A 23,287-nucleotide genomic window follows, 5' to 3' on the forward strand; every position below is an offset into this window, starting at 1 on the left:
ACAAGCAGAGTTAATAACCCTTCCAACTTCCCTGCAGTAAAAATATTATCTAAATCGGTTTGTTTACAGTGTGCCAGAAACCAGTGACCCAAGCTGGGTTGGAGAGCTCAGAAAAGCTTTTTGCATAGAGAATTGAAGTTTCTTAAGCTGGCCATACACTAGGCCGATTGACAGCAGATTCAATCACTGGGATCGAATCTGCTGTCACATCGTTCACGCTAAACTTCGATCTATTTTGTCCCAAAATAGATCAGTCCCGTCGATCACCCGCAGGTAGGGAGCACATCGCTAGCGGCGTACGGTCAACGCAGGTATACATTACCTGTTGCTGGCTCCCGGCGTCTTCTCCGCATCACGGCATCCGTGTACAACTTCATGTGTCACTGCAGTGACAGCGGAAGTACAAATAGAGGGCACTCTATTTGAACTGTCACTGGAGTGACAAAGTTATACGCGGATGCCGTAATGCGGAGAAGATGCCTGGGACCAGGCTTCAGGTAATGTATGCGGATGGGGGGGTGGTTAGAGGGGGGCGGCGCCCAGGTGGCAGCTCAGCAGATTGTGAATCGGTTTCAGCCTGAAACCGATTCACCATCTGTTTGCAGTAAAGGCAGCCATATGATCCCTCTCTGATCAGATTCGATCAGAGAGGGATCTATCTGTTGGCCGATCTGATGGCAAATCGACCAGTGTATGACTACCTTAAAAGGGGTTTTCTGGTATGGTTAAAAAAAAAAAAAAAAAACTTAACTGGGGTTTCTATCTAGGGATGATCACTGGATGCAATCAGGACTAAATAACCCCTTCTATCCCTGACACACACTTTCACTAATTAAACCTCATTTGAATCACGAGTAATCACTGGTTATATCCAGTGATCATCCTTACTTCTATCAGCCCCCTGCAGCTGTATTATCCCATGCTATCCTCCTCCGATGCTCTGCTCCCCACCACCAAAGACCTGCTAATTATTCATCTAACTAGAGAAATAGAACTGCAGCTGCGTAGCCAAATGTGTGCTCGCTCCCACACAGTTTTCTTGTACAGCGCCTGCACAGTAAGCTCCCGATGCCGCACACAGGAACGAGCATGCGCGCAGCTAGTGTTATATTAGTCTATTTAGATGAATAATTAGCATGTTACCAGCAGCAGGCACAGAGCATCAGAGGACGACTGTAGGACGTGGGGCTTTTATTGGGCTCCCCTGCAGCTACGTGTCAGTTTTTGTAAACATACCAGAAAACCTCTTTAACTCTTCCTGTGCTGGACATAGAACCTAATTAGCACAGATGTGTCATATTTCTTAGCTGTACTACACACACAAATCATACGTTTTTCACTTCAGATTCCCTTTAACAGCAGTCTCTGAATGATTATTAGAATATACACTCACTGGCCTCTAATTTTAGTTACACCTTGCTATACTATAGTTCTGGGTTGGAGCCTCTTTTGCCAGCAGAACTCTATTGGTCATGGTACCGCGTTTCCCAGAAAGTAGGACCAAGGCCTATCACATATTTCAAGCATGCTCGAAAATAAGCCCTACCCCTAAAATAAGCTTTAGTGGCTTTGGAAGTCCTGTCTGCCCCCACCCACCCCTTCACCTGTAGATGACCCTCCCCCCTCATACAGAAAAACATCCCCACTCTCTGCTGCCCGACATGCAGTACCGGTAAATTTCCGATTTTCCTCACCGCTGCTTTATCCTCTGCTGGCCCTGTTCTCCATTGCACGCCGTCATAATTCAAACCGCTGATCAGCAGTAAACTGCGGTGAAGGTAGCTCATTACACTTTAACAGTGCTTTCGTGAACAGGAAGTGACATCTGTTTACTTCCTGTACACAGAAGCGCTATTACAGTATATCAAGCTGCCTTCTCCACAGTTTACCGCTAATCAGCAGTTTAATTTATGATGACAGCTGGCAATGGAGAACAGGGCCAACAGAGGAAAAAGCAGCAGTGGGGGAATCAGAAGTTTACCTCTGATCTGTGCTTCAATTACCAGTATGTCAGGCAGCGGAAAGCAGGGATGCGTTTTTATGGAGGATGGGGTCATGAGGAGGTAAAGTAGCAGTGGGGGAATATATATCTTGCTGCCCTAAAACAAGGCCTCCCCAAAAATAAGACCTAGCACTTTTGAGTGACAAAATATATGACAGTGTCTTATTTTTTTGGAGAAACACGATATATTGATTGAAGCAGGTGTTGTGTCACTATGGAGCAAAGTCTGAATGTTCCCAAGAGTCATGCAGTTGCTGCAGATTTGTCAGCTGTACACATGTCTCCCACTCCACCGCATCACAGAGGCACTCTATTGGATGGGGATTGGGCAACCTCACTCATGATCAAGGAACATGCATAGTAGTATGGAGCTGCTCACATGCATTTTCACTCTATGCAAGGATACCTGCCAAAAATTGAAATAAAATCCTTACCTCAGTATAGTCCAGAGAATTGCCCATCCTTGATTGCACCGATCCAACATTGGGACTCAATAAATTCAACAACAGCTTTGCAAATGTGTTAAAGGAAACCAGAGATTAATGCTTTGGCAAAAAAACATATAATCCCCTTCTCCCCTCCCTCTGCAAGGAAAGGGATTTTATACATGTAAATAACACCTTCAACCTTGTGCTAATGAATACAGATTACCCAGCAAGGGCAATAGTGAACCCCAACTCCTAGGAGTGTAGAAGGTGCTAAAAAGGACCAAAAAAAACTCTTAGTAAAATGTTATGGAAAACAGAAGTTTTTAATTAAGCTGTCACATTATTGCATTCTGGCAGTTCTGGAGGTGTGTTTATGCAAATTATCCTTTGTCCCTGAAAGCTACTAAGCAGTGATGCATTGTGGGAGACCTATGCCCACTCCAAACTGAATAATCGTAAATACCTTCTCTTTTGCTTAGCATTTCAGTAAGGCCCAGTTCACATAAATTGCTGATTTTGTGAGATCTTATTTCAAGGGGAACTGAAGAGAGAGGTATATGGAGGCTGCCATGATTATTTCCTTTTAAGCAATACCAGTTGTCTGGCAGCCCTGCTGATCCTCTGCCTCTAATACTATTAGCCATAGCCCCTGAACAAGCATGCAGCATATCAGGTGTTTCAGACTTTAAAGTCAGATCTGACAAGACAAGCTGCATGCTTGTTTCTGGTGTTATTCAGATACTACTGCAGAGAAAAATTGACCAGCAGAGCTGCCAGGCAACTGGTATTGATTAAAAGGAAATAAATGTGGCAGCCTCCGTATACCTCTTACTTCAGTTCCCCTTTAAAATTAAAAAGCTTCAGTTTCAGGTCACTTTTCCAAGCGCTTAGCGATTTTCCTATACCTTGCATTGAAGCACAAACGCTCAGGAAATGGTGCAGGAGCCGTGTTTGCGATTGGAAGAAAGCTCATCGCTTATGTGAGAACACTCACATAGTGCTTCAAAAGTACTTGTGCAATGATTTCCTATTAAAAATCGCCAGTGCTCAAAGTGGACCCGAGATAAACTTTTACTCATTGCATAATTGTGTTCCTTACTTATAGTTTATAGGGCATTCCTCAGGCTCAAGCCAAATACTTTTGTTTTATACTCCAATTCCCTATAAACTAAATAAGCCTCGCCCACAGCTTCTCCAGTGCCGTGTCACTTTCAGAGAGATATAGCAAGGGTTTATGGGAGCTCAGTCTGGGCAGGAGGAGGAGGTGGTTACTAGCCAGAGATTTCAGAGGCAGAGAGGAGGAGGAGAGGGGAGTGAAGTTCTCAAAGGCTGAGAACTGGAGATGCAGAGCAGCCTGCTTGTGTGTAATGTTTACAAGCAGAACATGGCTGCTTTCGTATCACAGGAAGAAATAATCATATACTGTTGAAGCGGTTTGCATCAAGATTTGCTGTGTAAACTATCTAAACTTTAGATAAGATAGAAGACAAGTTACTTCTTGTAGTTTGTTTTTCATCTCGGATCCACTTTAGAAAAAAAAGCTTTTTGGAGCAGATTTCAGAGCGATTTAGAGATGTCATAAAAAATATCAGATAGCGCTAGTAAACAATGTGTTGGGTGTCTCCAATGCTAATAATACCCTAGAGACTGTTAGATACATACATGTTGATCACCTTTAATATATTCACAGTAGGTAAAATCAGTAATATATAATAAAATAATGTAAAAAAAAGTGTAAAAAACTGCTTTATAAAAATGGCAAATAGAGACACTGAAGTCATCAATTAGCCAATGGCAATGTAAAAGCTTGACACTTAAGCGCACTTATTGGTCGAAATATATCATGTTTAGAGATGTGTAGGAGATTACAAATGTTACAGAAGCTGTTCAGTAACAGCTTTTACTGTAACAAAAACTCCTAGAAAACCACTGATCTAGCGGTTTCCAGAGCAGTTTGAGCTTTTTCTATAGTTCGCGGTTTGCAGATGCGTTTCTGCCCCAATGTAAACGTGCTGCAGGACCCACGTTTGCAGTTTGCTAAAAACTTCAAACCGCAGGTGTGCACCATCCCATTGAAATACATTCGCTTCCGCCTGTGAAAACACTTGGCTGTTTGGAAACACTACAAAAACCGCTGGGTGTGCACCAGGCCTAAGAAGGCTTTTTGATCCTTTGTAGCCCCTTACATGCTCCTAGGAGTTCTGGTTCATCCTGAGCTGTCAAGGCAACCTGCAACTCTGGGTGCTTCAAGCCCTACCCCATAGAGCCACATGAATCCATGGCATGCACTGATGAGGATCAACCAATCCAAAACAGTCTGTATGCATGTTGGATTATTGTGGCTCTGCACAATTGACAAGCTGACACATTGCGTTCCAGCGGTACTGGAGGGGTGTTTAGCTTACAGGGACATCAAAGGATGATTTACATATTTAGCAGTGATGCATTGTGGGAGACTTCAGAGCTCATTCCAACCTGAACCCAGAATATGTACTGTTTTAAGAAGGCAAACGGCTGTATAAATAAATAGCTACATCACATGGTGTCATGTTTGTCTGTCCCACATTTACTCCAGGGTCAGACAAACTGTGTGATAATCAGCAAAAACTACACCTGTCAAGTTTCCAGCATCAGGTGAACGTGTGCCACTGATGTATTACGGTAGAACTGAAAAAAAAAAAAAAACCTTTTATTCTAGTTCAAGATGTACTTTTTTTTTTTTAACAAGACAGCAGAGTGAATTCCCAGATGTCCAGCTTATCATTGGAAATGGAGTGGCTTTATCTCCGGATCATAATTTCTGAAAAGTTTGAGCCATTTTATAGCCTTCTCTGCTGAAAGGATCCAGTGGAGCAGTGAGGAGGGGAGATCCAGCCACTTCCTTTATTTAGAAAGGAGATAAAGTGCCATCCTTTCAGGTAAGAATCAAACTACTGCACACTACTGCTGAGTTGCTGCATATATTAGCATGACATTTGCCTCAACTGGTCATCTACTACAAACACTGGACCGGGGAAAACTGAATTCCCTAAGGCCTCATTCACACACTGGCTACAATTCACAGAGGCCTGGTGCACACCAGAGGAGTTTTTCTGAGAGTTTTGAGTTTTTAAATATGCTGCTAATGTTATCCTATGTGTCTGTGCACACTGGAGCAATGAGGTTTTGTAAAAAAAAAAAACATAGCATTACATTGGGAAGAGCTTTTAGAGGTTTCAAAAGCTCTTCCCAATGTAATGCTATGGGGTTTTTTTTTACAAAACCTCATTGCTACAATGTGCACAGACATAGGATAACATTAGCAGCAGATTTAAAAACTCAAAACGCTCAGAAAAACTCCTCTGGTGTGCACCAGGCCTAAGACCTGTTTGGGGAAAAAAATAATAGCTTTGTAAAATACAGCATTTGGCATCTTAAACTTTTTCCAACTTCACTAAGATTTTCACACGTGTGGTAATGGTTCAGTAATTTTACGGAACACATGGCTTCAATTTACTAAGACCTGTTCGGCAAAAAGTAGAGCTCTGTCAGTAAGCTGTGTTCTGCTGCAGTGATGTTCTCCCACTTCTGGCCAGAGATGTGAGGATTCTTCTCCTACAAGTGCTCTGCCTAAAACAGGAACCTTTCCTTTACTCTTTTAGCTGTCACAGGACAGAAGCTGAAACTTGAAAATTGCATCCCTTTAGACCTGCATGCCACCTGTATTCCCTTTGATTGTGTATTCATCTTTCCCTGGTCACTTCTAAGGGATACAGGGAAACCTCTAGGAATGTACCCTACTCCTGCATCTGATGTCCCACCCAGCAGTATATCGGCACCAATGAGGTTAGGAGTAAAGGCTAGTACACACTAGCAATTTTGATTGGCCAATGATTGGTCAATTTTACCACCTCCATGTAGTATGAGGGCCAAACAGATTTTCTATTCTATGCAGATTATATAGGTAAATAGTCATACTACATGTAGGTGGTAAAATTGACCAATGATTGGCCTATCAAAATTGCTAGTGTGTACTAGGCTTAAGACATTGTGGTTCCTCCTAGTGGCCGTCTCCTTTGCATATTTTACCAAATGGCTGATTATTAGTTACCAACAGCTCCAACCTGGAGGTAAAATACAGAACACGTCACTTGTTTTACTACATGCTCCAATCTTTGTGTATTGACATTAGAGATCTTTTACCGCACACGTCCTTAACTTAACTCATTAGGCTGTTATCTTACTTGACCATGCGGCAACAGCCTTAGCTGATTTCACCAAACATCTTGTCAAATGTCAATTTGCGGTTTTCCGCTTCACCAAATGCGGCAAGGCTTTGTGAATGAAATTCAGTGTCCATGTTTAGGATTTTTGCTTTGCATCATTTGGCAATACAGAAACGCAACAGAACAGACGGTTAGGCATGTATTTAGTTCCCAAAGCCTCATTGCATTCGGTAACGCAGTAAACCGTAAAGCAACAGTGTCCATGTTTTGGGTCTTTGCTCTGCTCTATTGCGCTTCCATATTGCTGAAAAATGCAGACGGCTAGGCAGGTTTACTGAGGTGCAAACTACCAACCTCCAACACGGTAATATTAGCATCGAAAGGTATTAGGGCAGGTGAGAGCCTGAAGGCTTTTCTGCAGGAAGCAGCTGACAAGAAGGGTCCATACCGAGTAATTCAAAAAGGAATTTATTTGACATGAGTTAATCAAGAAGCTTAGAACACATATAAAAACAAGCTGTGCGCAAGACTAGGAAGACTGTCTGGAGATAGTCTTCTATTTAGTGTAGCCTCAGAAAACACATCTATGCTGGTAACTCCGCCTCTCACAGAACACGTCTATAGCCACGTATGAAGTCCTCTATCCGTCCGCCACCCCTCAGCGGGACTCCGGGGGCGTCATAAGGTGACTTGTGCATACAATCATTGGATAAGCTTATGCAATTTGCAGTTCCTTCTACTTAATAAAAGCTCTGTGACAGGGCTGAATACAGCAATGCACACCGATTAGACCAGGCATCCGTTACAAATCAGTTTCCACGGTACAAAAAAAAAAAAAAAGCATTTAATTCAAATTAATCGCAAACAAAAGAAAAAAATTCTAAGGAGGAAAAAAAAAAAAAAATTGATTACATCATACTACTAGGACACAATAGTCCCAAATTTTCCTGTGGTTCCCCAATTCCCTCCACAAATCAAGAGCACTTACTCTCCAGTCATTCCACCAAGAACCATTTCTACCCCATGATGTCACCAAGAACCATTATTAGAATCCCAGAATTCTGACACATCAGTCCATAAAGCTCAAAAATTTCCTATGCTTCTCCAACCTCAAACCTTCACATTGTCTTTAAAGGAAAAAAAAAATGTTAATAAAGTCTCTGCAGCCACCACAGTCCATGAGTCACTGATGTGAAGACCTGCTAATCAACAAGGAACTCTCACCACAACGTAGTCAGAAGAAAGGTCAGTAGAAGACTCCAGCCTTCAGCCATGAAGGCGAGTAGAACCCAACCAGGAATTGCTATGTGGTTATTTGCAGAGTGAAGACGGAACTGTAACGAGTGGCACCTCCACAGTCTTCTAGTGCCTTTTGTGCTCCTTTCCCTTCCAGTAATTGCCGTAACAGTCCTCAAACATCTTCTTGCAGGAGATTTTGGCCTTCAGCTTAGAGCATATGAGGAAGGAGCCGCCCATCTTTCGGTGCAAAGAGTAAGTCTCTTCCGGAGGGGGGATAAGTCGATGCTTTAGCATGACGGGGATGAGGCGATGGATTCGTTCTGTGGTGCTCTGAGAGCCAAAGTCAAAGGGGGTGTCAGAAGCGAAGGCCTCGCCCAGGATCAGCACAGCTTCCAGGTGGGCATCTTCCATGGCCTGGAAAACAAGTACATTTTATTAGGGCTTGTTTTCACTATCAGTGATTTGCAACCTCCCAAAACATTAATCCGGAAATTGCAGCCTATAAACCAATAGGCTGCTTCCGAATTGGCGTGCAGGAAAAAAAAAACTGCGCTGTTACAGATTTTTGGACAATGCATCCACGTTGTCAGTGCTAGAGAGATTCCGGTGTGTAATCGCAGCGTACAAGTACCGGCATCCGTCTCAGAGACACTTGACACAAGAGGCCCTTCAAGTTTTATAGCACTATTAATATGCATCAGTAGTGGGGTATGGGGATTCATAAGAGATGTTTAGTTACACCCTGCCCCCCTTCCAGCTGCCGAACTGGAGTGTGATCAGTCTCGCTTTGCAGCACTAGTTCTCGGGTTTGAATCCTAGCCAGGGCACCACCTGCAGTTTGTATATTCTCCCTGTGACTGTGTGGGTTTGCTCTGCACCCCCCCCTTCTTTCCTCACACACCCCAAAAAATACAGATAAGTTAATTAGCTTCTCCCTAAAATTGTCCTTCGACTACGATACATACACTGCACGATATAGACCTATGACTATGGTAGGGATTAGATTGTGAGCCCCTCTGAGTAACAGTTACGTGACAAGACCATATACTCTGCACAGCGCTGCAGAAGAGATTGGGCTGTGGTAATTTTTTTTACTAATTTACTATTGGTACTTTTACAGAATGTCTACTAGCGGCCATCTCTGGCGCCTTTTTAGATGTACGCCTTTAACTAACCTTTTAGAGCATACATGTCAAACTTTGGCCCACAGGCCAAATTTGGCCTTCGGAGCCATTAAATTTGGCCCTCAAGTGGTTTCCCCACTTTGCATTATGTTTGGCCCACTCTAGACCACTAGGGACGCTATATTGGAGGTGAAGCCCTAGAACACCAGGAAAGCCATATGGGGAGGTAAAGGGAAAGCACTAAACACTAGGGAACTGTATAGAGGGAGGACCACAAAAGAACTTTATAAGGGAGGAAGGTGGCCAGTGACATTGAGGTTGGCCCTTGACTAGGTCCCAGCGTGCAATTTTGGCCCACTTTAAAATTGGAGTGTTAAACTCAAATACAGAGGATGGTATTCTAGGCAGTTTATGGGCTTGAACACTAGCGTGCTTCAGTCTGCTTCTGTGCATTTTTCAGCAACGCATATCAGACAGAAGTTCGCTAGTGTATTCAGGCCCTAAAAAAAGAAGATTACACACCAGAAATCACACTCTCCCTCTTCCTTTAACTTGTTTTTACTGATTTTCTCACCTTGGTTTCATAACCAGATAGAAATTTCATCTCAACTGACTTCTTTAGGAGAGTCTCTCTGTCTTTGTCGGCGGCCGCCCGGATGACCTGGGGGGAAAACAAAATTCAAAAAAAACTCAGACTACGCAATATTATAAATGACAGTCACAAGAATGCTAAAAAGGCGACAGGCATGCCTACCGTTCTACAAATATGCTCTGCCTCACCTCAATATACAGGTCTGTAAACTCCTCGTCAAACCCACGAGTCGCCCCGAAGTCCAGCAGGGCCACCTAGACAGACAAATACGCCATTTAAAAAAAAAAAGGCATGTATGGAGGTAAAATACAAAAAGTGCTATACCAGTCATGACCTACGGGGGCACCCAAGTACCAGCAATGATCAACAAACAACAGTACAGTGGAATCTTTGTTTTGGATATTTGGTTTCTGGAAAGAATTGCAAACACTCTTATTGAAGCAGATTTCCCCCATAAGGATTAAGGGAAACTCAGATTAGTTTCACAATCCAAAAACATTTAAAAAAAATATTTAATTCAAAGTACTGTACTAAGTAAAAATGAAAAGAGACTCACTAGAACAATCAGAATCATTGCCATCTGTTGGCTCACCCAAACCTTTTTATTGAGCGGCTTTCACAAGGAACTTATCCAATGACCTTTGCTTTTTCCCTACTTTTAAAGGATTTAATGGAAATGTGACTTTGTACATAATCTGAGTGCAATTAAAGAGTACCTCCTTGCAAAAAATAAAAATCCATCAGCGCTGCTGTAATGAAGTTATATTTACCCCCGGAATCTTGTCCCACGAAGAGGCCCCGAAGACCCTGTATCACTACACTTCCGCTGCTTGGCCCTGCCTCCCCTGCTGCAATTTAATGCAGTAAATAGCTTGGCGTTTTTTGTCGGAGGCGGGGCCAAGCTACAGAAGTGTAGTGATGCAGGGTCTTGGGGCGGTTTTGAGGGACAAGGCTCGGGAGGTAAATACAGTGGTTTGAAAAAGTATTCGGGCCCCCTTGAAGTTTTCCACATTTTGTCATATTACTGCCACAAACCTGAATCAATGTTATTGGAATTCCACTAGAAAGACCAATACAAAGTGGTGTACACGTGAGAAGTGAACGAAAAATCACTCGATTCCAAACTTTTTTTTTTTTTTTTTTTTTTACAAATAACTGCAAAGTGGGGTGTGCATAATTATTCAGCCCCCTTTGGTCTGAGTGCAGTCAGTTGCTCATAGACATTGCCTGATGAGTGCTAATGACAAAATAGAGTGCACCGGTGTGTAATCTTATGTCAGTACAAATACAGCTGCTCTGTGACGGCCTCAGAGGTTGTCTAAGAGAATATTGGAAGCAACAACACCGTGAAGTCCAAAGAACACACCAGACAGGTCAGGGATAAAGTTATTGAGAAATTTAAAGCAGGCTTAGGCTACAAAAAGTTTCCAAAGCCTTGAACATCCCACGGAGCACTGTTCAAGCGATCATTCAGAAAAGGAAGGAGTATGGCACAACTGTAAACCTACCAAGACAAGGCCATCCACCTAAACTCACAGGCCGAACAAGGAGAGCGCTGATCAGAAATGCAGTCAAGAGGCCCATGGTGACTCTGGACGAGCTGCAGAGATCTACAGCTCAGGTGGGAGACTCTGTCCATAGGACAACTATTAGTCATGCACTGTACAAAGTTGGCCTTTATGGAAGAGTGGCAAGAAGAAAGCCAATGTTAACAGAAAAGCATAAGAAGTCTCGTTTACAGTTTGCCACAAGCCATGTGGGGGACACAGCAAACATGTGGAAGAAGGCGCTCTGGTCAGATGAGACCAAAATTGAACTTTTTGGCCAAAATGCAAAACGCTATGTGTGGCGAAAAACCAGGGCTGTGGAGTCGGGCCAAAAATACGACTCAGACTCCTCAGTTTAGGATTCCACTGACTCAGACTCCTCGACTCAGACTCCTCTAATTTGCATATTACCATTTTGTTGATTAACGGCAGTTAAGAGACGAATTTCACGTTACATACTAACGCTTAGGAATTTTACAAGACAACTGAAGTGAGAAGGATATGTAGACTATTACCAAGGACTAGTTTTAGTCTACTATATTTATTCCCTTTAGTCAGAGTACTTGTAGAATGTACAGACCGAAACAAAGAACATCTATCAGGTCCTAGGCAATGTAACTATGGGTACATGTAAGAATGATGTGCAGGTACTCTGCAGGGGAATGAGGAGATTCTTCCTCTATTACACACATTCTGCAATGTAACTATGGGTACATGTAAGAATGATGTGCAGGTACTCTGCAGGGGAATGAGGAGATTCTTCCTCTATTACACACATTCTGCAATGTAACTATGGGTACATGTAAGAATGATGTGCAGGTACTCTGCAGGGGAATGAGGAGATTCTTCCTCTATTACACACATTCTTCATGCACAATCTGAACAAGGTTTATGGGTGACAGACAACACCTCTGTGTTCAATGTGCACAACATTCTCAGTGGATTCCCTGCAGCTTTGTGGGGAGTGCATATGTAGAGTATAACAAAGTAAACCTGAGACAGATTAAATTAAAGTTTTATACATATCTGGGGCTTCCTCCAGCCCCCTTCAGGCTAATCAGTCCCTCGCTGTCCTCCTCCGCCACCTGGATCTTCTGTATGTATAACACTTTTCTTTTCATCCGTCTCAGGTACCCTTTAATTTGTAGTCACCAAACCAAATTTTAACAACATATCAAATTTATTTGATTTCATGAGCAGCATCAACGCAGAATTATTTCCATCTCATTGACCATCTCTATTAGTGACACGGCTACACATCAGGCTTTATTCTTACAGCATAGATGTTATTTAGTATATATAAGAGATTCCTGTGTACACATCATATATACAGTCACAATCAGATATGTATAGCTGACTTTAAAAATACGGGGACTGCTTTATTGAAGCAGCACAAGTAACTAATTTTGATTGGTTTATTTCATTTTTGTGGACTGAGCACAGCTATTACTGTATACATACACACTATTTTTAATGACTTATCTGAGAAATAGAACATTTTATCATATTTTCTATTTTAATTACAGTTACAAATTCATTAGGAGTCGGAGTCGGTGCATTTTTTCCCTGACTCCAGGCACCCAAAATTACCCTGACTCCGACTCCACAGCCCTGGGTTTGATCCATCCCATTCAAATACATTAGCCAAGTGCTTTTTGAAGCGCAAGCGTTTTAAGAAGCGCTCTCGGTGTGCACCAGCCCATACTTGCAGTCCCAGGTTTTTTTTTGCATTTCTGCTCAATTTATTACTGTATCAAATGGGAGTGTTACAGCATATGAGTAGTTTTCAATAAAGTTTATAAGAAAGGAAAAAAAATTGTGTAAAATGCACAAGTTTGCTGTGAGTAGTGGTTCCACATTACCCGTATTTCTCAATTTAAAAAAAAAAATATTGGTCATCAAAGTTCAATTTTTACCGCGCCATATAAAAACCAATAGGATCCATTCATTTTGAAATTAGAACACCTCCTCAGAACAGCTTTACAGCACGATCACCTCAAGCTCTGGCATCTCTCCTCCTGCTCCCAGTCGCCTCATACACTACAACACTTCACAACTACAGTGGCAAAACCAATGCTATGAGGTTGTGTCATTTATGTAATAGCAGAAACTATTAAATAATTTGTAGCACATAAATAAAAATCTCAGAAATGCAGCTTTTCCATAACAGGTCCTCACCTGTCAGCCAGAGCTGCTAATAGGGGATAGGAACCCCCTTCTCCCTGCAATCTCTTCTCTGACAAGGGTTCCAACAACTATTATTCCACACACAGTAACTTACCTTAGTTACTGCAGTGATGTAATGGCTGTTAGAAGCTTGGTCAGAAGGAAGAGACCAAGTGGAGGTCACAGTTAGATATTTGATGCATGCCCAACCCCAACTGCCAGCACTGATGCAGGTCCAACAGAAAGTTTCACCCCTATTATATGCCTAACCTCCAACCCCCCACAGTATTCACCAACCGCAGCCTCTGACAGCCTTCTGCGCACCCAAAATTCTGCCCCCTGCTCTACCAACAACCTTCACCCTCTACAGTAGCCCCAGCACTAACACCTACCCCCTACTATAGCCAACAACCCCGCCTCCATCCCCTACTGTACCCCTCCACCTCACCCTTATTGTTCCTCCACCCCCTACTATATCCCCATCCTCCATCCCCTACTGTTCCTCCACCCTCTACTCGTCTTCACCATCCATAAGGGGTCCCTGTATAGGGGTGGTACCAGAATTATCCGCACACTAATACATTAGGAAGAAACACATCGAGGAACTACAAGTCCCAGCATTGCCAGGCTGTGCCATGGCTGGGAGGCAATTTACCTTTTTCAGCTGCGGATCATAAAAGAAATTAGACCAGTTGGGGTCCGTCTGCATGAAGCGGAATTCAAACAGCTCTCGCAGGCACAAAACCAAGATGTTATCACAGATCTGTGAGAGAGAGGAGAGACGTCAGATCATTGTTACTCGCAGATCGAGACTTTACTTCCTAAAACATTCGCCAATCGCAAGCCACAACTCAAACTGTTGTAAATCTAGCTTTTTCCCCGATGCTCCAAGCCTCCTACATCAGCTCCAGACGTTCATAAATTCTTGTAGAAAATATAGCATACGATACATCCCTCTACATAAACACGCCTGCACTCCCTGCTGCTCTGACAACCCCCATAGTTCATAAATTGGTCTAGATAAGATCGCATCCCTGCTTCCCTCTATTATAAACACGCCCCCCACCCCCCTCTGCCAAGACTGACTAGACAAATCGATAGGACATGGTTCATACGCAGATATTTACAGAGATTTCTAATAGGTCACCATTAAGCATACATGAAAGATGGCCATGGGAAAAATGTGGGTGCAGGGCAAAGCCAAAAGATGGCTCACCCTTATCCCGCTGAAACTCAGGATCTTGTCAAACACCATTACCCCTCAGAGTAGTTGGGGGGGTGGGGGGGGAGATGTAATTTGTGCACCGGCTATTGCCAGCAGACAAATTACATAATTTTCTTCACCTAATTTGAGCTCACTAAGCGCCGCTATTGAGCGAATACTCATTACAGACTACGGCGCCGCCCAAATGATCAGCGCAACGCTGCGCTGAAATTGCCTGATCCGACAAGCAACTGCTGGTTTACACTAGGGAGGGCTTTGCTAAGCGCCAGTTGAGTTGAAAAGCGCTTTGCAAATGTGTGATGCACTTAAATTTCTCAGAAAAGAGCTTGTGGTGCGAACAAGCGCTAATCTGTAGGGATTCGAATGGGGAAAAAATGGATTATAGTATAGATGCACGTCCGATCAATCAAATTTCAATCAACTATGGCCAAGAATCGATCGAAAATATTGATTGGACATGAAACAAAGTCTATATTGATTGGGAGCTGTGGTAGATCAACGGCCCATAGTGCTACACTTCTGGAATCCATTTAAAAAAATCGATGTGCCGATTGTGGTGGGAATTCCTTTCGGAATCATTTCCTTTCAGAGAGGAATCTATCATTTTGGAACATTGGGTGGAAATCTGTGGTGGCTGGATAGTGTAATGGTTAAGGGCTCTGCCTCTGACACATGAGATCTGGGTTCAAATCTCGGCTCTGCCTGTTCAGTAAGCCAGCACCTATTCAGTAAGGAGACCTTGGGCAAGCCTCCCTAACATTGCTACTGCCTATAGAGCACCCCTTAGTGACTGCAGCTCTGGCGCTTGGAATCCAAATAACTGTTTTGGTCACTCTGTTCAACAGTAAAGTACGATGAAGCTACAATTTCAGCCGCAAGTGATCCACATAAAAATGTTCAGCGTATGCTCGTAGACATGACATCGGCATAGAAAGCTATAATCATTTTAACATGAAAGCTTTGAAAACGGGTTCGCATCTGCTCCGAGCACAAGTCAGCATTTCTGGGAGAAAACCACCGAAGGATCCCGGCCATCTCTTCTCCCAACGTCACCCAGTGTGTCCCGGCTGTAACTTTCCAGGCCCCCTGCACCACATGGCACAGATTTGGGAAGTTATTTTGAAGAGGAGACGCCAGCCAAGAGGGCGGGGCTTGGCCCCCGGCCAGAGCAGCAGCTGTAGAAAGGCCGGCGTACTCCACACACACGCTGCCGCGCACAGGCCCCAGACGCCTGTGAAAGTCACTGAAGGTGACAGCTGTGTGTATGTTGTCAACAGAGGATCGAGAGAACTCTTTCGCGAGAACATGCTTGCACCTTCGCCGCAGTCTCGGGTCACTAAGAGGGGAGAAAAACAACCAACACAGGAGGCTCTGTTCCCGGATCACGTTTACTAAAAACTCCAAAACTTCTGCCAACAACAACATCGCCTGAAAAGGGCGAGCGAGCTCGTGTGGAACAGCCAGACAAGGACAACACATTTCCGACAATGTGAAACACAAACAAATAACCGAGGTGTGCTGAGCTGTGCTTACAGGGGGAGACTATTAATACATTACCCAAACAGCTCTTACAATGAGCTTATTTGTTCGGTTTGGTATATTTATAGGTGTACTCCTGCGTCTCCAGTTTTTTCTTCACGAATAAAGGCAAATAAATATATCTAAAAATAACAGGCTCTGCTGTTACTGGTGGACTCTGCAGGGCTGTGTTGGTACAAAAATCAGACGCCGACTCCTCAGTTTATGAAACCGACTCCAAGTACCGTATATACTCGCATAAAAGCCGAATTTTTGACCCCCAAAAAGGGGGCCAAAAGTTTGGGGGGGTGTCGGCTTGTATGCGAGTCTTGGTCCGTGGTGGTCCGTCCCCCCGCTGCTATTACCTGCTCAGCCAGCGGCCGCTTCCTCTAATCCGGGTTCCCCTCTCCTTGCGTATAAGTGCCCAGCGCTGCTGCTGTGATGAGGCAGGAAAGAGCGGTTCCCCTGGTAACAGCGATACACATCGCCGCTACAGGAAGCCGCGCTCTTTCCTGCCTCGTCACAGCAGCAGCGCTGGGCGCGCTGCTGTGAAACACTTATACGCAAGGAGAGGGGAACCCGGATTAGAGGAATCGGCAGCTGGCTGAGCAGGTAATAGCAGCGGGGGGCGCTATACTTGACACTACCTACCTATACTGGGGCACTATACTAGCTATACTAGGGCACTACCTACTCACACCGGGCACTACCTACTCACACTGGGCACTATACTAGCTATACTGTGCACTTTACTAGCTATACTGGGGCACTACCTACCCATACTGGGGGGGGGGGGAATCACGTGGCCTGCACCAATCCAGCATTTCCTACCCCCGGGTTATATGGGGGTCAATCATCTTTTCCTAGTTTTTCAGGTAAAAGTTGGGGGGGGGGGGGGGGTGTCGGCTTATATGCGAGTATATACGGTACCCAAAACTGCTCCAATTCCGACCCCTCAACTTCAACTCCACAGCCCTGGGATTTTGGCAGGGTGAATACTGGAGAGGTTTGCACTCAGCGGTCCCCTACTGAATGCTGTGGTGGATCAGGTTATTTGGTCATTGGAAAAGGCCCAAATTGGTAATCGGCGAGTTGAGCGCCCGATGCAGGTAGTATAGAAATCAATGAGGCTCTTAAGGAGGGATTAGGCAATAGATTGAAGGGGGGGGGGGGGTTGGTGTTTTGGCACTAAGAGAAGGGGGGTTTATGAGGAAGGCAATAGGAGGGGAAAGGGGGGGGGGGGTGTGTGATCGGTTGGGCACTTAGCGGAGGGGATCAAGCATAAGGTTTATTTCTTGGGGGGGGGGGGGGGGTGGAAGATTGTACCATTAATGGGCACCAGAGAGGCAGAGAAAACCTTTGTGTAGTTTACCTGCCCAATCTCTACACACACACACACACACCTAATGTTTTGAATGAAAACCCGATTTACCAGTCAACTTTAAAACAAAAAATTAAAAAAAATTGGTATCTTCCAGATTCAAATATTTCAAATGGACGTGTGACATGATGAGATCAACCACCCATGATAAAAAGGTAAGCCGCAATGGCGGCCTCCATGTTCCCCTCGTATTAGGTCTCCTCAAATCCGACTGGTCAGGTCTGTGCCTGACGTCTATTGTCCTTCCAAATCTTATATTAATCTGTGATCTAAAGCCTGTATTTATAGGCCTATATTCCTGCAGATCTCCGCTAAAAACAAAGCCAAGCTGACATCCTGGAAACTATTCCTGGGTTCCCATTAAAGGGCATTACCTCATTGCGAGTTTCCTGGCTGAGACCCTCGGCCTGGTCCAGAGGGAAACCGGACACCAGTTCAGTAGTGAGGACATGCTGGCTGCTCAGCTCATCGATGACAGCCGGTACATAGAAGAACGGATGGTCCTTCAGCAGCTCCCTGTGCCGGAGACAGCCATGAGAACACGGTTACATGCCATCATTTTCAAGTGCACAGTTAACATCCTTACCAGAAGGTGTTCACACAAGTAGTGGATAGGGAGAAGCAAGCAAAGGGGGTTGGCCTCACCCAAGTCCCCGCCTCTGGCTGCAGCACTCCACACCCCTCTACTTCCTCTTTCACAACCAGGAGGAAGTATCAGGAAAATATAGAGCAGGGGTCCCCAACTTTTTTGGTCAAGGGCCGAGTCAACATACTTCAGACTGCTGAGGGGCAGTATACATGAAATGTCAAAAGCATTATATTGTGCCTAGGTAGTGTAAACTATTACCTGTAAACATGTGCAGCTCTTATGTCTCCCATTTGACCAAATCCGATAGTATGTCCTGCAACACAGCATGTGCAGATAGTATGTCCTGCAACACAGCATGTGCAGATAGTATGTCCTGCAACACAGCATGTGCAGATAGTATGTCCTGCAACACAGCATGTGCAGATAGTATGTCCTGCAACACAGCATGTGCAGATAGTATGTCCTGCAACACAGCATGTGCAGATAGTATGTCCTGCAACACGGAGGAGAACGCCTCCGGAGTAGAAGCAGCCATTTATGTGGCGCCCGAAGAACATCTTTGCTACAGACAGTGAAGCATATCCAGGTGACAACCTGCAGTCCAATTGGCCCCATGTGGATGGGTGGTGCCAGTACTGCTATTCTATATGTGGGTCGAAGATATTTAAAGATGCAGTGGACTGCATCTGTAAGTAATAGATTTTGAGAGTGGGGGGGCCGGTGAAAAAGCCTCAGGGGGCTGCATTCGGCCCACGGGCCTTAGTTTGAGGACCCACTGATATAAAGTGTCGTAGAGCACTGCAGCCAGAGGTGGGGACCAAGGTGAGCCAACCCCCTTTGCTGCAGCCCACTTCATCTAACACTAAGGTGCTGGCCACAAGCACCACTGTTGAAGCATTAAGTAAGACCGCGCAGGTGACCGATTTCAGATAGATTTCCTAAACGGAAACTAATCTGTGGTGTATTGGCAGGCAACAGATCCCCCTTTGAACAGAGAGATTGTCTCATGGTCGATCTGCTCATACATTGCCTGATGTATGGGCACCTTTAGTGCAGGAACCCCAGTGCCAGTATACAAGACTGGCCTTGTGGCTCCACTCACTGCCATAAATATGCGGAACCAACAATCTGATCATTGGCAGTGTCTTCTATATCCTCTGGCTTCATGCGAGTGGGGCCGGGGGTCTCTTACATCTGCTCTGTGCTTGATTAGCCTGCAAGCTTTGCACATGCAAGGAATTAGCTCATAAAACAGATGTGTAATCCTAGCCCATCACTTGTGCCGCCAGGTTCAGTGTTTGCACTTCTGCAGCCATCTAAATAGCCCCACATCTATCTTGGCCTTGGGAAGTCTATGGCACAACTCGCGGCATTCGGAAGACCAGGTCGTGCAGAGTGAAGGCTTCATGTAAGCAGAGGAGGATACGGGTAGACTTACTTGAACTTTCTGGCACAGGCAGCCTCCCTCTTGTAATTGCACTCCAGGGTTAGCTCTCTGCTCAGAACTTCAATCAGGTGCTCAGGAAACAGGCCTGCAATACAGAGGAGCACGATCAGCAGAAGGCAGATAGATGGCTTATATAAGAGTCAGGGGTGCAGGACCCCATATACAGTGCATGTATTGGAAGCTTGCTTGTGTCTATAGTTACCACTCCATGTTCCTGGCAGCCATCTTCCCATCTCCCATGCAGCTTTGTACTCCCTAACATCCCCCCCCCAGGTGTCAGCAGTGAGCTGCAAGGGAGAAGGGAAGATGCACACGGGGCGAGGCTGGGGGAGACATTAGGGGTTCAGCTTATAAAGCAGGTCACATTACTAGCAGAGCCAGGATTTGTACCTTTCACCCCGCCAAGACCCAGTGGCCCCAGCCCCCCCCCCCCCCTCCTCATTTCCTTCTGTGCCCTGTCCTGTCTTTTTATGCTCCCTTCTGCCACCTCGTGCTTCCACTGTGTTCCTTACTCTCCACCTGTCCCCATTTCTGCATCCACCTCTCCCCGTGCCGTTTCCTCCTCTCCATCTGCCCCCCTCTTCCTGCTTTACACACACACACTACAAAAAATGGCCACCGGTTCAATACCTATGGAAAAGGCCTTTGAATATGTGCTCTGGAAGCCATTTTTTGTAATCCCAGGGTAATTATTAGTCCCATAGTAATAAGTGTGAGGCAGTGCTGGCGGAAGAAGACTTTCTTCCTCTCCTCACGGTTTTCGCTCCTCCGCCTCTAATTTCTCCAGTACACTAGAAATTGTGTACCCTCTGCCAGAAAGCGGAGGAAGGGGGAGGCCAGCAGCCAATAGGAGGCGTGCCTGCAGGAAGGAGGATGTGGATGATTCATTGCCGAACATGGATATAGGCTGCAGTGTGCCGAGCTCAGTAGGCGGCTGTGGAGCATAGTAGTAGGTGCCACTTCACTGCCTCTCTCTCCCCCTGGTCACTCTGGTGCCCTGGTGGCCTTCGCCCAAATCTGGCCCTAATGGGATCTTTTCAGGGGCAAAGTTGGGGGGGAGGGGGGGTGGGGAAAGGGGGTGTCGACCTTAACGCAGGATGGCTTATAGTATGCCATGCATCAGTCTTGTCCATATAGGTTTATTCTGCTGCAAAAAAGAGGGTAATGCGACTGCATAATAAAGTACCTTCAGGAAGGGCATTGCTCATGTTGAGGACGGTCATGAGGTTGTTCACATCGCTGTAAATGCTCTGAGCCACTCCGGGGTACTGAATAGAATAAAGCACACACTTTAATGAGTAATAAGTAGTTCTGTAATATAACTGGATTATATTTAATAAATGCTTTTCTATGAAATGTATACACCAAGGTCTGAAAGATGCTTACTTAAAACAAAAAAGAAAACGCTGAAGTGGACCTAAAACTGAAAACTATTTATTGCAGGCAGTAATTTCCATGCATTGTAGTGGGGTTTAGGTTTTTATCCCATTGGTAGTCTCAATAGTTATCTGGTTTGAGATAAGTGCACTGCTTTTGATCTCAGTCGGCAGAATTTGATGTGCTGTAAATTCTTGGAATGCTTTGATCTCTCTCTACTAACATAAAATATCAAAACAAAAAGCAGAAGTCACTAGGGGTCAGTGTTAGACAATAACAGAGGACAAGTGGTCATAAATACACATTACAGCAGTACTCAGAAGCAAGGAAATGTAACAAGAAATAAAAATGCTACAATGAGCACTATCAAGCCTCTAAAATTGGCTGCTAAAGGGTTAAAGATGGTGTTAGCTGTACAAATATGGATAGAAATCAGGCTTTATCACATTAACACACACATATTAGATTGACATTAAGGAAAACCTATCTTGCAGACAGGCCGCACAACACCAACCTGGATTTTCATGGCCACCTCCCGGCCATCCTTCAGGCGAGCCAAGTGAACCTGTCCAATGGAGGCTGCAGCAAATGGCCGCTCTTCAAAAGAATCCAGCTTGTCTCTCCAATTAGGTCCCAGGTCTGCAGTCAAAGTTTTCTGTTGGAAGCCAGACATTTCACCGCATTAGCAAGAGACTTCTCCCTAGAGGCTGCCTATAGGGGGTTGCAGCTGTCTTTGGGACCTTTATTGCGGGAGGGGGAGGAGCATAGCGTCCTGTCCTTTTTCATTACTAGCTGAGCCTCATTACATTCTACACAGGCAATATTACCTTCTACACTTAGCAAATATTTCGGCCATTAGCAGGTGTCACATTTTCCACCTCTTGTTAGGCTACAGCCTTTTTCCAAAAATGGATTAAATTCAATTAATTTTTTTTCCTCAGAATTACACACAACACCCCAATAATGATGTGAAAAAAGTTTCCTTGAGGTTCAGGCAAATTTATTAAAAATAAAATAATTGAGAAAGCACATACTGGTATTTACAGCTTTTGCTCAATACTTTATCGATGCAGCTTTTGCAGCAATTACAGCCTCAAGTCTTTTTGAATGTGATGCCCCAAGCTTGGCACACCTATCCTTGGGCAGTTTCACCCATTCCTCTTTGCAGCACCTCTCCAGCTCCATCAGGTTGGATGGGAGGCATTGAATAATAAAGTAACTTCACGTTGCAACATGTTTCATGGGGTTAAGCCAATTCCTCAGGGGAAAAATAAGGGAAGGTGTATCTGTTCCAGGAACTCTGTTAGATGTGCCTTTGTGTCTCTAACTTGTTGGCAAGTCCACAACTAGCTCCTTTTTAAACTGTTTTTAGTGCATTTTATCCTGATTGGCGCCTTTGTTTACCAATTTCCTGCTGATCTTTGTGCGCATCTGATAGAGGAGCGTCTCCCCTTCTTGACTACAGAGACCTGACTTCATAATTATTTATTCACACCTATTTCTATTGTGGTAACCCTTGTTTGCGAGTAGGGATGGTCAATCAGATGCAAATAATTTAGATGCAAATAATTTAGATGCAGGATTATGCAAATTTTGAATGCAAAAATTATGGAGCTTGAAAATAGACAACTGATTTTTGCCTCGGCGGAATTTGATTGGTTCATTTTGAAGATGCATAAATTTGCATACAACATTGGCATGATGTTGCAGCAACTTGAAATTCTTTGCATCTCATTGACCATTCCCATTTGTGAGTATATACTCAATTTGATAATCCTCCCGCTATAATAACGTAGTACACCATACTGGGCTCAGTTCTCTCTCCTGTTTTACAAGACTGCTGGGTATAAAGGTATCTACATAACCACAGGGCTCACTGGCAAGCCGCTGAGCAACACACACAGGCAAATGTAAAGTTAGCAGTGATCATTATCCAACGTTCTGCTGAACGAACACCTGGGATTCCGCGTCCCTGCTAGCCCTAATCACATGTATAAACAGGCTGGAGATACTCACCATCACCTGCTTGAAGGGCATGAAGTCAGCACTCTGGCGAACCCTCTCAAACACCTTCTGCAGCTGTGGATTAATAAAGGCATCATCTGTGGAGAGAACCGGGGAGAGGTGAGCATTTTCTCAGGTCTGGGACCCTCTATACTTTTTAGGCCAACACTCTGAGCTACATCGATCTAAAGGTACTGATCCTGTGCCGGATTTCATTTAACACCAGATCCCCTCCCAGCCGCCATGTATGACTATGTCCAACACTGGGATTATACTGGAAAACGCAGATCATAAAAAGTTAAAAATTACCTCATTTGAGTTTGTGGCCAGCTACAAATGCCCCCAAACTTCCCAGCAAGTCAGAGAGCATTTGTATTATTTAGGGATCATAGTGATTAGAGCTGGTCAATATGATGGCAATTATCCCAGCTTGTATGCAAATA

The 23,287-nt window shown here is 44.5% G+C and overlaps 1 protein-coding gene across 7 annotated transcripts in view; it reads right to left on the reverse strand.

Moving 5' to 3' along the window:
• Positions 1–7,087: 7,087 nt before the first annotated feature.
• The window catches only part of COQ8A (coenzyme Q8A), a 100,818-nt gene continuing 84,618 nt past the window's right edge, over positions 7,088–23,287 (reverse strand). For all 7 annotated transcript variants that reach the window (XM_068232808.1, XM_068232807.1, XM_068232810.1 and 4 more), the window contains exons 7-15: positions 22,857–22,942; positions 21,355–21,495; positions 20,650–20,731; positions 19,455–19,548; positions 17,802–17,943; positions 13,959–14,066; positions 9,779–9,844; positions 9,573–9,659; positions 7,088–8,288 (exon numbers count right to left, since the gene is read on the reverse strand). In XM_068232808.1, the coding sequence (XP_068088909.1) occupies positions 7,998–8,288; positions 9,573–9,659; positions 9,779–9,844; positions 13,959–14,066; positions 17,802–17,943; positions 19,455–19,548; positions 20,650–20,731; positions 21,355–21,495; positions 22,857–22,942 (1,097 nt within the window). In that variant the 3' untranslated portion in view covers positions 7,088–7,997. The remainder of the gene's footprint in view (positions 8,289–9,572; positions 9,660–9,778; positions 9,845–13,958; positions 14,067–17,801; positions 17,944–19,454; positions 19,549–20,649; positions 20,732–21,354; positions 21,496–22,856; positions 22,943–23,287) is intronic.

The sequence above is a fragment of the Hyperolius riggenbachi genome, chromosome 4 (assembly GCF_040937935.1).
Source record: "Hyperolius riggenbachi isolate aHypRig1 chromosome 4, aHypRig1.pri, whole genome shotgun sequence".
Lineage (NCBI taxonomy): Eukaryota > Metazoa > Chordata > Amphibia > Anura > Hyperoliidae > Hyperolius > Hyperolius riggenbachi.